Source organism: Camelus ferus, chromosome 3 (assembly GCF_009834535.1).
Source record: "Camelus ferus isolate YT-003-E chromosome 3, BCGSAC_Cfer_1.0, whole genome shotgun sequence".
Lineage (NCBI taxonomy): Eukaryota > Metazoa > Chordata > Mammalia > Artiodactyla > Camelidae > Camelus > Camelus ferus.
This window is the reverse complement of record NC_045698.1, coordinates 22628316-22645733: the sequence shown is the minus strand read 5'-3', so window position 1 is coordinate 22645733 and position 17418 is coordinate 22628316. Positions and strand designations below refer to the sequence as shown.

General features: G+C 32.7%; 1 protein-coding gene and 1 pseudogene across 3 annotated transcripts in view; both read left to right on the top strand.

Moving 5' to 3' along the window:
• Nucleotides 1-16112, top strand: part of ZFR (zinc finger RNA binding protein) — a 74128-nt gene extending 58016 nt beyond the window's left edge. For 2 of the 3 annotated variants that reach the window (XM_032470642.1, XM_032470637.1), the window contains 3 exons: nucleotides 9428-9539; nucleotides 9650-9747; nucleotides 14496-16112. In XM_032470642.1, the coding sequence (XP_032326533.1) occupies nucleotides 9428-9539; nucleotides 9650-9747; nucleotides 14496-14675 (390 nt within the window). In that variant the 3' untranslated portion in view covers nucleotides 14676-16112. Of the gene's footprint in view, nucleotides 1-9427; nucleotides 9540-9649; nucleotides 9748-14495 lie in introns of those variants that run through there. The other variant, XR_004316251.1, reaches the window with a different exon arrangement.
• LOC116662878 lies at nucleotides 8168-8309 on the top strand (annotated as a pseudogene).
• Nucleotides 16113-17418: the final 1306 nt, after the last annotated feature.

Genomic DNA, 17418 nt, shown 5'->3' with positions numbered 1-17418 from the left:
TGTTTATTTGAGATTGTTCTTCTTTTTTTGAGAAAGGCCTGTATCGCTATAAACCTCCCTCTTAGCACTGCCTTTGGTGCATCCCATAAGTTTTGTGTGATTGTGTTTTCATTTTCATTTGTCTGAAGATATTTTTTAATTTCAACTTTGATTTCATCATTGACCCATTGGGGTTTTTTTAATAGCATGTTGTTTAATCTCCATGCTTACCTTTTTTTCTCCTTTGTTTCTCTGTAGTTGATTTCTAGTTTCATAGCATTGTGGTCAGTAAATGCGCTTGAAATACTTCCTATCTTCTTAAAATTGTTGAGGCTTTTTTTGTGCCCAAGTACATGATCAATCCTAGAAAATGTTCCATGTGCACTTGAAAAGAATGTATATCCTATTTTTGGGGTGTGTAATGCTCTGAAAATATCCACCAAATCTAATTTTTCTATTGTATCATTTAATTTCTCTGTTGTCTTGTTTATTTTCTGTCTGGAAGATCTGTCTAGTGATGTTAATGTGATGTTAAAATCTCCAACAATGATTGTATTCCCATCAATTTCCCCTTTATCTCTGTTAGTAGTTGTTTTATGTACTTAGGTGCTCCTATATTGGGTGCATTTATATTGATTATAATATCCTCATCTTGTATTATTCCTTTAATCATTATAAAATGTCCTTCTTTATCTTTCTTTATGGCCCTTGTTTTAAAATCTGTTTTGTCTGAAATCAGTACTGCTACACCTGCTTTTTTGGCTTTTCCATTTGCATGGAATATCTTTTTCCATCCTTTCACTCTCAATCTATATGTGTCCTTCTCCCTAAAGTGGGTCTCTTGTATGCAGCATATTGAAGGTTCTTGCTTTATTATCCAGTCTGCCACTCTGTGTCTTTTGACTGGAGCATTTAGTCCATTAACATTTACAGTAATTAATGATAGATGAGTGTTTATTGCCATTTTGAACTTATTATTGCAGTTGATTTGGTATTTCCTCTTTGGTCCTTTCTTCTTCTTTTTGTGGTTTGGTAATTTTCCTTTGTATTATCTTGGATTGTATTTACTTTTTGTGACTCACTTGTAAGTTTTTGGCTTGTGATTCCCTATTTTGTAAGTCTATTAACCTATTACTATAACTGTTTGTACTAAACAGATAGTAATATAATCTCAAACCCATCCTACTGAGAACAAAAAATTTAAAAAAGAAAGAAAAAAATACTATTTTCTTGCTTCCTTCTCACACTCTTAATGATTTAGATGTCTTCTTTTACAATTTTTTGTTTATTCTATTTGGAATTCATGTAGTTATCACCTTCCAGTTATGAGTTTCTCATTTTTGTAGCATCCTGCTTCTTTTCTATTTATAGTAGACCTGTCAATATTTCTTTTAGCATGGGTTTAGTGTTGCTAAACTCTTTTAGTTTTTGCTTGTCTGTGAAGTTCTTTATCTCTCCTTCTATTCTAAAGGATAGCCTTGCTGGATAGAGTGTCCTAGGCTGCATCTTTTTTTCATTCAGGACTTTGAATTCCCATTTCCTTTCTTTACATATGTTTTGTCTACTTCATCTGTCCATGAACTGACAAAGATGAATTAAATAAAATCTATTTCTGTTGTGTTTTCTACAGATAGTGCTTTACTGTTTTGTTGCAGTAATGTTTTGGACATAAATACTTAGTATAGTTATGTTATTGTGAATTTGAACCCTGTGTCATTGTAAAGGGCATTTAATTAACATTTCTGCCATTAGTTAACATCTTGCCCATTTCTTAGTATCAAAACTTTAGCTTTTTTTAAAAAAAATTAAAACTGACATACAATATTTCTTTCAGGTATACATAGAGTATTTCTTTCTTGTACACCTGAAAAGATTTTACAATTCAGTATTTTTATACATTATGAAATGGTTATTGCAATAAGACCAGTTGCCATCTGTTACCATATGAAGTTATTACAATATTATGTACTATGTTCCCCTGTGTGCACTTAGATCCCTATGAGTTATTTGTCTTTTAGCTAGAAGTTTATACCTCTAAATCCCTTTCACTTATTTTATCTGGACCCCCACCCTCCTAAAATGTGGCTTTTTTTGTTAGCATTTGTCTGATACGATTCTGTTTGTTTCCTTTATTTTCTTCTGTCCTTTACCGTAATTCTTATCCTTTTCTTGTTCTTTGTTGTGTGTGTGTGTTTCTTCTGGTTATTTAGATAATTGGTGTTGCCCTTATAGTTCGATGTGGTATTTGCATTCATCTATTTCTTTAATAATTTTAGATAACATCTATTAACCTGTCATCTATAAAAGCTGAGAAAATTACCACTTCCTTCCTCCACCCCAATCCTGTTTTGAGATTTTTGTTATATTTTCTTTTGTTTCATTCATTTCTTTAAGTAATGTATTTAAACCTGTTTCTTGATTTATCTGTCTTACTCAGTATATACTGATTCTACTGAAGACAAGGAAATTTACACCTAATGCTTTTTTTTAAACTTTAAAAGTGTAAAAATAACTACACTTACCTTCTTTAGTCATATCCCTTTGGTTGTTTAATATTTTGTATTTAAAATGTTTCAGTGCCAACTAGCAGGTCTTTTTCTGGGGATGCTTCTTTTCATTTTTTGATTGCGTTTTATCATCAAATAGTTTTTAATCAAAATGTGTTGTAAGTTTTTTAAAATTTCTTTCATGTTTGAAAATCTTTGCCAATTACCATTATTTTATTGAGAAAATACGTTGTAAGTTCCTCCATTTATTGGTGTTGCTCCATTATTTTCCAGCATTGAGTATTACTAAATCTAAGTCTGGCCTAATATTTTGCCTTTACTTTTTCTTACAGGCTGCTAAAAGAATTCTTTCTTTAATCTTGAATTTCAGTAACTTAGCCAAATTATGTCTTGGAATCTGTTATTTAATAACAGCATTTCATTGAAATTTATGTCCTTTTGTCCTACAGATTCAATCTTTCTTTCAGTTGGGGGGGAAACAGTCTCCTGTTATATCTGGTTAATATGATTCTCTATTTTCAGGGACACCAGTTCTTCTATTGGATTGCCTTTGTCCTACACGTCTGTTATGTTTGTGATTATTTTCATCTTTGTTCTAATTTCTCATGTGTCTCTTTGACAGTAGCTTAGTCTTCAGCTATATCCTAATCTCTGCTATTTATGGCTCATTTATTTGTTCTATAATAATGTTATTTTGCATTTCAGTTTGCTTTATTAGTTTTGTGGTCTTCCTTTTCATCTCAACTTTGAGCTCTTAATTTTATTGGCTTTTTGTATTTATCAAGTGCTCTTATAACATAGAACATTAGGGGATATTCATTCCCTTAAATTAAGAGTCTTTCAGAGTAAATTTTTTTAATAGACATTATTTTTTAAAGCAATTATTGGTTCGCAGCAAAATTGAGCAGAAAGTACAGAGTTCTCATATACTTTGCCCCTACACATGCATAGCCTCCCCCCAACATTCTGCACTAGAGCTACACATTTGTTACACACAATAACAAATTGTCAAAGTCCACAGAGAATAGAGTTTTCATTTCGATTTTTCATGCTGTGTTCTACCCAAATGTGAAGATGTCATGCCTGGTTTTAATTTTTTTCATCTCGTTAGTGCTTAGCATTGTAGTTTCATTGCAGAATCAGCCTTCTATGCCGAGACATCCAAATAAGATTTGTCTTTGAATTTGTCCACACCTTTTTAAATATCTTTTCTTTTTCTTCCTCCATCAGCTCTGCTTTGAGGATTATTTATGAAAAGGAGTAGGGTTTGTCTGTGTGCAGCCTTATTACAGACATGGGCTTTCTCTCTCCTAGTCCTGATTGAGTGTGCCATCACAGTCTGTGAGGAGGATTCCATTGGCATACCTTCAGGCTTCAGGTTGCAAATGCAGATTAGGCTCACAGAGCCTTTGCTTATGCAGAAAATGCTCTGTTTCCTGAGCCTATTCACTATCTCCTTTCAAGAACAGCTTCTGTTTCCCTGACCTAACAGAGGGTATTGGGTATGTAAAGCCACTTTGGGACACCTGTGTTTAGAGTTCACAGCCATCTTTGATACTAATTTTTCCCTACCTATTACTCTTTTGGATGACCTTACCTTACTTATTTTTTCTTTTATCTACATGTTGATCAAATGCCTATTTTATTATTAGAGATGATTAGATATGGATAATTACTATTCTTCTGCTCTTCCTTCCTTGTCTTCCACAAAGAGTTTTCAAGATGGTAAGTTCTATTAACTTTTCCTTTCTCTGGTTGGATGGAAAGTGGTCAGAAGAGGATCTTACGGTTAGAAAATTTTTTCGCTAAACTAATCCCTTCCTCATTCTTTTATTAGAGAGCCAAATTAGGAGCAATAGAAATGTTCTCTCTTCCATTGGCCTTTTATACTGTTTAGTTGAAGCTGTTATTTTTTTTTTGCTTGGGTGGCATTAATGTGCATCATTACATATTTCTTAATCATAATCAGGTTTTGGGGTTAAGAGATCTTGAGATTTGGCTTTGTGCTATCACCTTAAGCAGAATAACTTTTCTTCTTGATTTTCGTAAAAGAAATTTGAAATTCTTATGAACTTAATTTTTTTAATTTATTTATTTTTTGTGGGAGGAGGTAATTAGATCTATTTATTTACTTTAATGGAGGAATTAGAGATTGAACCCAGGACCTTGTACATGCTAAGCAAGCAGTCTGCCACTGAGCTATACCTCCCCCCCTTCTTATGAACTTTATTATCTTCCAATATATTTAGTATTCAGATTACTTACTTGAATAAGTCTTCAGTAACACCTGCATGTAGGCTTTTCCTTTACCACTGCAATAAGTGCTGCTAATGATACTCTGCATTCAAATTAGTTCTGCTTTTGTCCTGAATCTGTGGTGATGAAGTAAAGAAAATAGAGGTTAAAATCTCTTGTAAGATTGGTTTGACATCAGAATTGCTGATGTAGAATCTACACTTCCTTTAGAATGGTATACCTTCTATAAATTACAAAAAGGCATATAGTTAATTTTTTAATGTTTATTATATATTTTATTTCTAAACAGTGTATATTAGGCTGAGGAATATTTTATAAAAGAGAATGATCTGTTATAGCCAGGATGAACCTCTAAAGCATTATGCTAATTTAAGGAAGCCAGACACAAAAGGTCATGCATTATACGATTGCATTTGTATGAAATATCCAGAATAGACAAATCCATACAAACAGAGTGTACATTGGTGGTTGCTAGAGACTTAGGGGAAGGAGGGACTGAGGAAATGAGGAGAAACGTTTAATGGGCCAGAGGGTTTATTTTGGAGTGATCGAAATGTTTTGAACTAGATCTAGGTGGTGTTATACAACATAGTAAATATACTAAATGCACTGGATTGTTTAGCTTTAAAATAGTTATTTTATGTGCATTTTATCTCACTTAAAAAAAAAAATCTGTCAAATGTGAAGAGAAAATCCCCAAAAAAGAGGCTGAGAAAACTGCCATAAATGTATATAAGTGTACTCTGCGCAAATATCAGTTAAAATATATGATTCAGCATTTCTTTCCACATACTTTATGGATTTTTCAGGAGTATAAGTTAATTAGATTTTAGTGATGGTGGCTTGTAGTAAGAGAGCTCCTGTCAGTTTTAGAACCAATGAAGAGGTTTTAACTGATAGGACACAGACATCACAGGGCAAAGAACTAACATTCTTTTAGCTTGCAGAAGAATTAGCAGATGATATTTGGACTGTATCATTTCACTCAATTTAGCTCAAAGATGATAACTTAGCATTTAGCTGTTCCATAACAAAAACCATGCACTGAAGTACATAAACACCCTCAAATCACCAGAAGCTGTGAGTAAACTTTTTTTAAAGAAGACATGACAGTTTTTATTAAGAATTGATGAGTATGAAGTATTCAAATATAAGTACAAAAATGTAACATCCTACTCATGGACTTAGGAATGAGAAGTCTATCATGCACATAAAGATTAAAATTGGTTAGTATATGTAAAGGCTTAGAACAGTGCTTAGTATATATAATAAACAGTAAGTTGGCTACAATGGTAAAGAGGATAACTGCAACTATTACAGTTAGTTAGCCAGACTTCCTGGTCTTAGATATTTAGATTGTTTCCAGCCCATTAACAGACAAACAGCCACACTGAACACTTTTTGTGGTTTCATTAAGTGTAATAGTCCTATTGTAAGTCTTAAGTACTGACATTGCTGAGTTCATTAGTATGTGCCTTTGAACTTGCCAATTGTGGGATTTTTTTTTTTTTTTTTAAGATTTTGCATGTTTACACTCCCACTAAGTGAAAGTATCTGTGTTACCAGTCTCCTGAGGGTTTTTTTGGGGGGAGGGGGGTTAGTTTTTTTTGTTTTTTTTTGTTTTTTTTTTCCTAAACATGGCCTTTTACCTGTACCAGAATTAGAAACTAACATCCAAGGAAACTAGTTAATGTTACCTGTCTGGATCATTCATTGTAAAGGATATTTATTGGAACAGAGTTGTAGTTTAAAAAAAAACAAAAACTAGGTTTGCATTAAAAGTCAGTTAGACCTGACTGATTCAAATCCTAGCCCTCTTTTAAAGTTTTTTGTTTGTTTAATCTTTAGAATTGTGGTATAATGGCATCTAGTTTGGACAAATTAAATGAAACCATGCATTTAAAGTGTTGAGCATGGTGCCTACTAGTTAGTAAGTGTTGTTCTTATTGCCACTATTAAAGATAAGAAGGAAAAATAATACCTCATGAGTGTTTTTTAAAGCAAATGTTACATAGGTTTCACATCATTTTATATTTAAGAGAACATTTCTCTTTTAATAACACTAGCCACCAAGATCCTTTACAATAAAGCCTAAATATAATTTCCCTAATTTGATTCTGTTCATCTTTGATGTTGCCCTTTTACTTTTGAATGCATACATTTCAGAGTTTATAAACCTCATATATTCTACTTTTGTTGATTTCTTAACTATAGGCATCTCCTTAGACAACAACCATGTTCCATAGAAAATTAATATTTTTAAATTCCTTGCTCCACAGCAGATGATCTCAGAAGGCAGATAATTGACTTAGTTTTATTATGTGATTTAATATATAGACCTTTTGTGTTCCATAAATAATTCCATTTCTTTCTTGGTTTTAGTTAGTTTCTACCTTATTATGCAAGTGTAAATCGCAAATTCCCACTTCTGAGGTCAATTAGTAAGCAGACTTTGAAAAAGCTTTGAATTAACTTGAAACACATTTTATATCTTGATATACCTATATTATAGCTGATTATCTGATACTTATTTTTCTCCAACAGTTTCTAAAAGGATTTATAAATTTGAGATATTTTTGGAAAGTTGCTTAAGACTTGATCAATTTTGTATTTTAGTAGGTTGCTAATTATAACCCGTGATTTCTTCTAATCAGCAGGATTATTTTCACATTCCTTCTAAAAATACTGTTTCATAAATATTTGTTGAGTGTTTTCTATGTGCTGGCTACTAATGCTGGGCAAAGGGGTTCAAAATAAATGACATTTGACAATCTTTATCTTCAAAGATTTCAGTCTTTTGGTGAGGGGAGCATAGAACTCAGTGGTAGAGCTCACACTTAGCATGCAGTCCCCAGTACCTCCATTAAAATAAATAAATAAACCTAATTATCTCCCCCCCAAAAATAAAAAAAAAACCCAAAACAAATTTTTAAAAAAGATTTCAGTCTTTTGGACATCTTGAAATAATACTTGTCTGGAAAGGAGAGAGATTACATATTCATAGAATTGTCTAGATAACTGAAGCTGATTCCTTAAAATACTAAAAATTTTTAATGAAAAATCCTTTAAAAGTGTCTGGAACATCTTCCTGCATTCTTCAACTGAATAAACTGGACCATTTAAATTTTTTGTTGTGATTTACATTTATCATTATTAACATCCTTTCTCAGATTTTTTCCAGTCTTATGCTTTCAGTTATCATTTTTTTGTAGCTGTTAATGTGTACTGTCTCTTTAAATTCCCATCTCTCTTACAGTTTATTCTTTTCTTTTGTATTGAAGTACAATCAGTTATAATGTGTCAATTTCTGATGTACAGTACAATGTCCCGGTCATGCATATACATACATTAGTTTTCTTACAGTTCATTCTTAACTTGTTTGGTACTAGAATCTCCACATGTCCAATCTTTTAAGAATTATTCTTAAGACTGTACTTTCAGGGATCATTTCTATAGTTTGTTACTAGAGAAGTTTCTCTGAACATGTAGAGCACCGGAAACCATAAGGAGGGAGGATAAATAAATAGGAAAAAAAGCGTTATTATTTAAAATATCTGAGTAAGTGGCCTTGGCGTGAATAGGTGGATGTAGTTGTTACCTTGGATTAGATCTTTGAGCTTTTTAAGTATACTTTTTCAGAATGAGTTCTCACTAAGGTATTTTCGGCTTCACTGTCATTTTAAGAATTTCATTCGAGTTCCAATCTATTTAGTTTCTTTGAATTAATCTTGGTGATCTTATTTAAAATTCAAGTAAAAGCTACGTGGGTGAACCTTAAACATTATGCTAAGTGAAAGAAGCCAGACACAAAAAGTCACATATTATAAGGTTCAAGTTGTATGAAATATCTAGAAGAGGCAAATCTATAGAAATAGAAAGTGGTTTAGTGGTTGCCAGAGGTTAGAGAAAAGGGAGAATGGAAAAAGACTGCTTTTGAGGTTGGAGTTTCTTTTGGGGGTGATGAAAATGTTCTGGAATTAGGGAGTGGTTATGGTTGAACAAGTTTGTAAATGTACTAAACACCACTGAATTATATACCTTGAAAGAGTGAATCTTATGTGAATTATATCTCAATTTTTGAAACCTAAATGGAAGCAAATTTTTCTAATAAGATACCCTTTACAACACTTCTAGATCTATATCTATACTTTTACTTTTGTCTTCTAGTCATCAGTTTAGATTTTGAGTCTCTCAAATGCAATTTACAGTGAAAGCATAATTTCCCTTAAGGATAATAGATGTCTAATTGTGCATTCAATGAAAGTTTAGATAACATCCATTGTTTGTAAAGAAAATCCTGATCTAACTCCTTAGTATTACCAGTATGTAAGTATAAGGAACAAATGTATGTGAGCCCTATAAATATCTAAAGAGTTGGAAAGGATAATAATAACTAAAAATAAAAAACAAAAAAACCCTATTAATCTACTTTTTCATTAAGCATAAATTGCAAAATACTTTTAAAATGCAGATTATACATTGCCTTATTAATTTTTGTTTTACTTAATTTTGATTTTATATTATGTAATTTTTATTTTCTTTTTAGTGATTTGTTCTGTGTAACTTTTTCAATCTTTAAAATTTTTAATGACAATTTCACAAGCAGTTTGTCATTCTGGTGTTTGAAAATGATTAATTCCTTTGGCTGTAAGCTGTTAAACACATTTTTATGTTTTTATTTTTAGGCTATGGAGTTACTAGTAGAGAAAGCAATCAGTAGTGCTTCTAGTCCTCAGAGCCCTGGAGATGCACTGAGAAGAGTTTTTGAGTGCATTTCTTCAGGGATTATTCTTAAAGGTAAGTTTTAACTTCATTTTTAATGTTTGTGTTTGATGGTTAAATAAGAATTCTTTCTCTTACAAATGGATAATGCTAATTCTTCTTTCTCCCTCTGCTGATTGCTACAGGTAGTCCTGGACTTCTGGATCCTTGTGAGAAGGATCCCTTTGATACCTTGGCAACAATGACTGACCAGCAGCGTGAAGACATCACATCCAGTGCGCAGGTACCAGTGTGTTCCTAATCCCAAAGCTTTGTTCACTGCCCTTAAGGTTTTGGTTTTTTATAATTGTCCTTTAGAAGAAGTCACTGTATAGAATTAATTCTTCTACTTCTTTAGTAAATAAGCCCTTAGAGGGGATATAATTTAAACTAGATTGCATTAATATAATCTTAAATTTTATTGTTTTAACTATGTGTGTATCTTATTAAATGTATTATATAAATACAAAAACACAACAGTATTTTCAGTGTCATTAAATCTGGTTATTACATTATATGTTAGAATCAGTAGAGAAACTATGTCCTCTGGTTGTAGGGGGTAGGGAGGAGTAAATTGGGAGTTCGGGATTTGCAGATAGTAACTACTATGAATAAAATAGATAAACAACAGGTCTTATTGTATAGCATGGGGGACTACATTCAATACCTTGTAATAGTTTATAATGAAAAAGAGTATGAAAAGGAATATATATACACATACACAAAACTGAATCACTCTGCTGTACACCAGAAATTAATACAACATTGTAAATCGACTATACTTGAATTAAAAAAAAAGATCAGTAGAGAAACTATGTCCTCTGGTTGTACAAAAGTGATGTGCTGTGTGGTTTATGGTAATTTTTGCTATTATTTAGCCTTTCCTACCACTGAAAAGGCCATCTAATATAGTAATTAAAACTGGGCTCTGGAGTCACGACTTCTGAGTTTGAATACCAGCTCTTTATCTCATCTATAAGGGGTGAAGCAGTATCTATCTCAAATAGGATTGTTGGGAAGATTAAATGAGTTAAAATTTCAGTCAATCTAGAACTGCTGTAGTTTTCTTTTTTTTGACTCTAGAAGTGTACTAAGAGTAGAAATGGCTACTAGCTGTAAACAATAATAATCCACTGTAAGGCAGTTGAGCTTGATCTGTTCTGGCAAGAATGATTTGGAATTTGGAAGATACCAGGATTAAAGTAAATTGTTATGCTAAAAGTATATTGAGGGTGAGTCAATAGTAATAGAAGATTATGAAATCTAACAGACTGTAGACTTCCAACTCACGTGTGTTAAACAAGCTTTGTTTTGTTTTTATTTCTTTGGGTTTAATTTTCTAAGGAAGAAGAAAGTTACCGTAGGTGTCTTTTCTTTTGTTTCTCCCTTGGTACTTAAAGAAGGAATTATTTATAAATTTTGGCTTAGGAGCAGGGTATTCGAAAACTTAAGAGAATTTGTATTTGAAAGGAAGGCAATTTTCTTTTAATGTCTGTAAAGAAAGTAGTCTGGTTTTAAGAGGTAGTTAGAAATGTCCTAGTTAAAAGTGAAGAAGTTATGATGGAAAAAAGGGAAGTCTTGTACACTACTGGTGGAAAAGTAAATTGGTGCAGCCACTGGAAAACAGTATGGAGGTTTCACAAAAAACTAAAAATAAAACTACCATGTGATACAGCAATTCTGCTTCTGGGTATGTATCTGAAAAAAAAAAAACAAGAACGCTAACTTGAAAAGATACAAGCACCCTGGTCAATGTTCATAGCAGCATTATTGACAGTTGCCAAGATATGGAAGCAACCTAAGTGTCCATCAACATATGAATAGATAAACAAGAGATATATATATATATATAGATATATATACACACACACACATATACATACACAATGGAATACTACTCAGCCATTAAAAAGAATGAAATTTTGCCATTTGCAGCAACGTGGATGGACTTGAAGGGTATTATGCTAAGTGAAGTAAGTCAGACAGAGAAAAACAAATACTGTATGATATTTATATGTGGAATCTAAAAAATACAACAAACTAGTGAATATAGCAAAAAAGAAGCAGACTCACAGATACAGAGAACAAACTAGTGGTTACCAGTGGGGAGGTGGAAGGGGCTATATTGGGACAGGGGATTACAAGGTACAAACTTAGGTATAGAGTAAGCTACAGTGATATATTGTGCAACATGGGGAATATAGCCAATATTTTACAATAACTATAAATGGAATATAAGCATTAAAAATTGTGAATTACCATATTGTATACCTGTAACTTGTATACTAGTGTACATCAACCATCCTTGAGTAATGAATAAATGAATGTGGGGAGGTAACATTACTGCATCATTCCGTTTATGTAACAATCATGAAATAACAATTATAGAGATGGAGAACAGATCAGTGGTTCCTAGGAGTTAGGAATATGGGAGAAGGTTGGGTGATACTATAAAGGGAGTCTTGTGGTGATGGTACAGTTTAGTGTCTTGTGTTGGTGGTTATGCCAGGCCAAACACGTGGTAGTTGCAAAACATGTAAACAAGTATATGTATGACTGGTGAAATCTGAATAAGCTCTGTAGATTGTACCCTTGTCAGTTTCAGTTTGGTTTTGGTGGCCTGTAGCACCCATGTCAATAATTCTCTTCCTTTGTCTCTGTCTGGGACTATTCTTTTCCTTCCATAATGTTTACCTTTTTTTTTTTATGACTCTGTATGTACTATTCTCTAGTAACCTTTTCAAATTGCTTCTGCAAGATGTACCTTTGTCATTTATTCACATCCCTTCCTATAGGTGTCCAGTAGAACAATGTACCTTTTAAAAGGCACATTTATAAGGTTAATCCTCCCCCTCATAAAAGGAATTAAATAAACTGTAAGTTTTCTTTGATATTGTTTAAAAACTCCAAAATGACTTTGTATAGGAATAATTTCAGTATTCTCAAGTTTTGTTTGCTGCTAAATAATTGCCAATTACACTAGAATTCTCTCTCTTGTCAGGTGTTAGAAATACTTGCAAACCATATGCAGAACGAAAGCTTATAGAGTGCTCACTCCAGCATCAAATGGCTATCATACTTTTCCTTACTGGAGTATTCTTACATTTAGAAACTCCTAGTATTAGAACAGGCTGATGATCAGTAACAATATCTCTGTAGAAATGTGTTACTATTCATTATAATGCAGTAGATATCTTTGGATATTTTCTTTTCATACAGAAGAAAACATTATTCTGTTTATCTTTGAGAAGGACCTTTTATAAGTCTCTTTAAATAAAGAATGAGTATTTTATTATGATAAATATTCCTGGTTTCACTTCAGAAAGTTAACAGCCTTATAGAATAAATGAGATAGAGAAGCAACCAGTACTGTCAAAAATTCAGAATTGCAGGCGTAAGCAGAATGCAGTATCACGTTCTGAGCACAGATGATTTGGGACTTTTCAAGGTTTAAAAAGCAAATATATGAGGCAAAGTTGTAAATTTAAACTGGAATCATCTGATCTGGAAAAAAGTTTTAGAGCAGTAAATTCTCACTGGATAATTGTAATCAATAATTATATCTCAGCTTAAGAAAACAAACAAGGATTAAAAACAGTCTAAACAGCAGCCACTTTGGAAAAGTTTGGCACTTCCTCAGTAAGTTAAACATATGACCCAGCAGTTTGACTCCTTAGGTATATACCCAAGAGAACTGAAAATGTATGTACATTAAAAATTTTATAGGGGGGAGGGTATAGCTCAGTGGTAGAGAACGAGCTTAGCATGCATGAGATCCTGGGTTCAATCCCCAGTACCTCTATTAAAATGAATTTTAAAAATAAACCCAATTACGCCCCCCAAAAAAAATACTGTATAGACAAATAGCAGCATTGTGCATAATTGCCAAAAGTAGAAACCACCTAAGTGTCCATCAGCCAGTGAATGGATGGATAAACAAATACAGTATATCCATACAGTGGAAAATTACTCAGCCACTAAAAGGAATGAAGTGCTGATACATGCTACAATATAGGTGAATTCTGAAAATCTTACGCTATGTGAAAAAAGCCAAATACAAAAAGTCATATTGTCTGATTTCATTTATATGAAATGTCCATAGTAGACAAATCTATAGAGATAGAAAAATAGGTTAGTGGTTGTGTGGGCTTTAGGGTAGAGGGATTGAGCAGTGATGGCTATTGCACCATATGGTTTCTTTTTGGGATGATGAAAATGTTCTGGAGTCAAAGACTGATTATGGTTGAAAAACTTTGTAAGTATACTACAAAGCACAGACTTGTACACTTTAAAAGAGTGACACTTAAAATATATGAATTATATTTCAAAAAAATAGTCTAAGCAGTTACATTGAAGGTTTAACCATATAGTGAAAGTTGCCATTTAATCAGATGACTAAAATCTCCTTAAATTAGTTTAAAAGGTATCTATCATATCTCAAAAGTCCCTCTAGTTTCAAAATCATGAGATCTTTTGACATTGATGCCTAACATTCCTATGTATACATAGCCATGTAGTGAAAGTCTTTTCTTAGTTCATGAAGTAACAAGTTGAAGAAGTATGATCCTCATTTTGTAAACCTGGGGAGGTTTGTGTGTGTGCGCATATGAACTCCAGGCCTTGAGCATTTGTGTATGTATGGACATCCACAGAAAAAGTAGGAAAATACATGAATATGAACTAAATAGAGGTTCATTCAGTTAGTGATACACTTTTGCTGTATGTTGTTTTAGGATTTTCTATTTGTTTTTAATGAACATAATACTAATTTTTTTAATTTATATATTAAAAAAACAAAATAGCATGCACACAAAAGAACCTGAAAATAAAAACATCAGAACATATGGAGTATTTCATTTGTGAAACTTAATATTGTTTAATGTGTTTCTTTCCTTAAACATGCTTTCTTATGTTGTTTTATGGGGATAGAAACCTAATAAGAATTAATATTGGTTTTTTAAATTAACTAAATTCTGGCTCTTTTTGTTGCAGTTTGCACTGAGACTCCTTGCATTCCGCCAGATACACAAAGTTCTAGGCATGGATCCACTACCCCAAATGAGCCAACGTTTTAACATCCACAACAACAGGAAACGAAGAAGGGATAGCGATGGAGTTGATGGATTTGAAGCCGAGGGGAAAAAAGACAAAAAAGATTATGATAACTTTTAAAAAGTTTCTGTAAATCTGCAGTGTTAAAAACAAGTGCCCATTCGTTGGCTGTTTTTCATTCATAATAATGTCTACTTTGAAAAAATTATCAAGAATTCAAAGAATTACATGGAAGAACCAAGTTTTTCTATGACATTAAAATCTTAATGTACAGTGTTAGGTATTATGTGAATGGAAAGACACCCCCAAAAAAGTTGTGCTCCGACTAGGGGAAAAACAATGGTTCTGACTTTTTTCCCCTTTGTTTTGGTTTTATTTGCTGGTTGCCCTAGGTCCCTCATATTTGTGTCTTTTATTAACTAGTCCTATTAAATCTTTACTGTATTTAATGCAGTATTTGTTCTTCAGTTGCTATGTGTATTCTGATATTTTTATTTAGAGGTTTTGTTTGCTCTTTGACACTAGTTGTTACTTTGTGTTACAGATATCCTTTATCCCTTAATATTTTACAGCAGTACGTTTTTTTGTAACGTGAGACTGCAGGATTTTTTTCCTTTTGTTTTGTTATTCTGTGTGTGACAGATTACAACACAAAAAAGTTATCCTGCCATTTAAGTGCTCAGAACTGAATGTTTCTGCAGATCTTGTGGCATTTGTCTCTCTAGTGTGATATATAAAGGTGTAATTAAGACATATTTCTGTTAATCTAATCAAGTTTGCCGTCAGTTGTGCATTATTAGCAGTATAAAAGCTAATATATACTATATGGTCTTGCAACAGTTTTAAAGCCTCTGCATAATTGATAATAAAAATGCATGACAGTTTTGTTTTTAATAGACTTTTAAAATTATAATTTTAGGTTTGACACGTAGATCTTTGTACAGTTGACTTTTTGACATAGCAAGGCCAAAAATAACTTTCTGAGTATTTTTTTCTTCTGCATAAGTGGAAAGGGCATTTTTCATATATAAGTGGGCTAACCAATATTTTCAAAAGAACTTTATCATTGTGCAACTAACAACAGTAACTAGCCCTTAATTATGACAGTTCCTTATTGGTGTGTGTGAGATTACTCTAGCAACTGTTACAGTATAACACAGTTGAATGATCCCTGCCCCCTACCCCACACCCCATCGCCCAGATAATTTACAGTTCTATTAACAGTGAGGTTGATAAAGTATTACTGATTTAAAAAATTAAGATTATCTAAAGAAAAAAAACAGAAAATTATTTGGTGTGGCCATCTTACATGCTTACGCGTCCTACAAAAAGCTAAATATTCTAGCAGTGGTGTAATGAAAAGTTACATCTTACTGTTGATATATATATGCTCTGGTACACAAATGTCATTTTGTTGTCACAGCACTACAGTGAAATACACAAATAAAAACTTAAATTCATATAATGACTTAAATGTATTATATGTTAGAATTGACATCATAAACTGCTTTTGCTTTGAAATGACCTTATGCTTCAGTAAAACCATATTCAGATTTATTGGGTACTTACATCTTGTTATTCCTGACAAATGATGTTACCTGAACACATAATTTCCAGGAAATTGTATTATGCAGTACCATATTGGTTCAGTTGCTTTTGGGTCAGAATCATCCCCTGGATTCTTAGAGGACCAGGAGACTGTAGGAGATGACCACTGAGGAAATAGAACAGGAGACTCGGGCTCTTCTCCCAAATTTCTCACGTACTATCTTTGTAACTCAGGCAGACTTCTTTTCTCTTCTCTCTCTTCTCTCTCTTCTTTCTTCCTTCCCTTCCTTTCCTTCCCTTTCCTCTTCCTTCCTTCCTTCTTTCTTTCTTTCCTCCTTCTTTCCTTCCTTCCTTGTAATCTTTCTGGATCTCATTTTGCTCTTGAATATTTAGCCACCCAGTAAAAGTTTTGGAATTTTGTTTCTCAAGTTCTCTTAAGAGAGGAGAGAACTGATATTTATCATGCACTGTGGACAGACACCATGCTAGGTCTTCTCATACATTTTCCTGTTTAAAACTATCGTAACAGTAAGAGTAAATGAAGGTGTCATATTTCTTATTTTTCAGATGAGGAAACTGAAGCCCGGAATGGCTGACTAAAGGCAGTACCTGAGTTTAAGTGACGGAGTTGAAATTGAGAGCCAGGTTTCAAAGTTCATTCATGCTCAGAACTTTGCCAGTCTGCTCCCTTCATCTTGCAGTTATGTTCTAAAAATGTTTTCAGCCCAGGTTTCAAATTTTTGCATTTCGTTTGGGTGTCTTCATTCAGATATACAAGTGATACCACTGAATTTTTTTTTTACTAAAATAATTATTTCAGTATTTTTTGCATGGCTTAATTGTTTTCATAACTGAGGCTAGATCTATATTAACCATCTATGAAATAAGTTCGATTGAGTGTTTTTCAGTATTTCTTCTGCTTTGACAATTTTTAAAGAAAACTAAACTCTAGTCAAAAGAAGCATTGGTTATCACCCTGCTAATGCACTCTTCAACCAGTTGTTTTGGTGACTAAACTTTTACTTATCAGTTATTCCCTGCATCTCAGACTGGCTTTTCCTGTTATATAGTGCATGCTTATGTTTCAGTAATGATAACCCAGATAAAATAAGTTGATTCCTCTCAGCCACTCCCCAATACCTGATGCATTCCAAATTAGATTTTTGTCTTCACCACTATTGTTTGTTCTATTTCTTTGAATAAGCTAGTATTAAAAATACAAACTTGCATGAACAGCATAGGAAGAGATCTCAGACTTTTCTAGTTAGTATTTCAAATCATTTTTTCCTGCTTTTTGACAAAAAGCATAAATCTT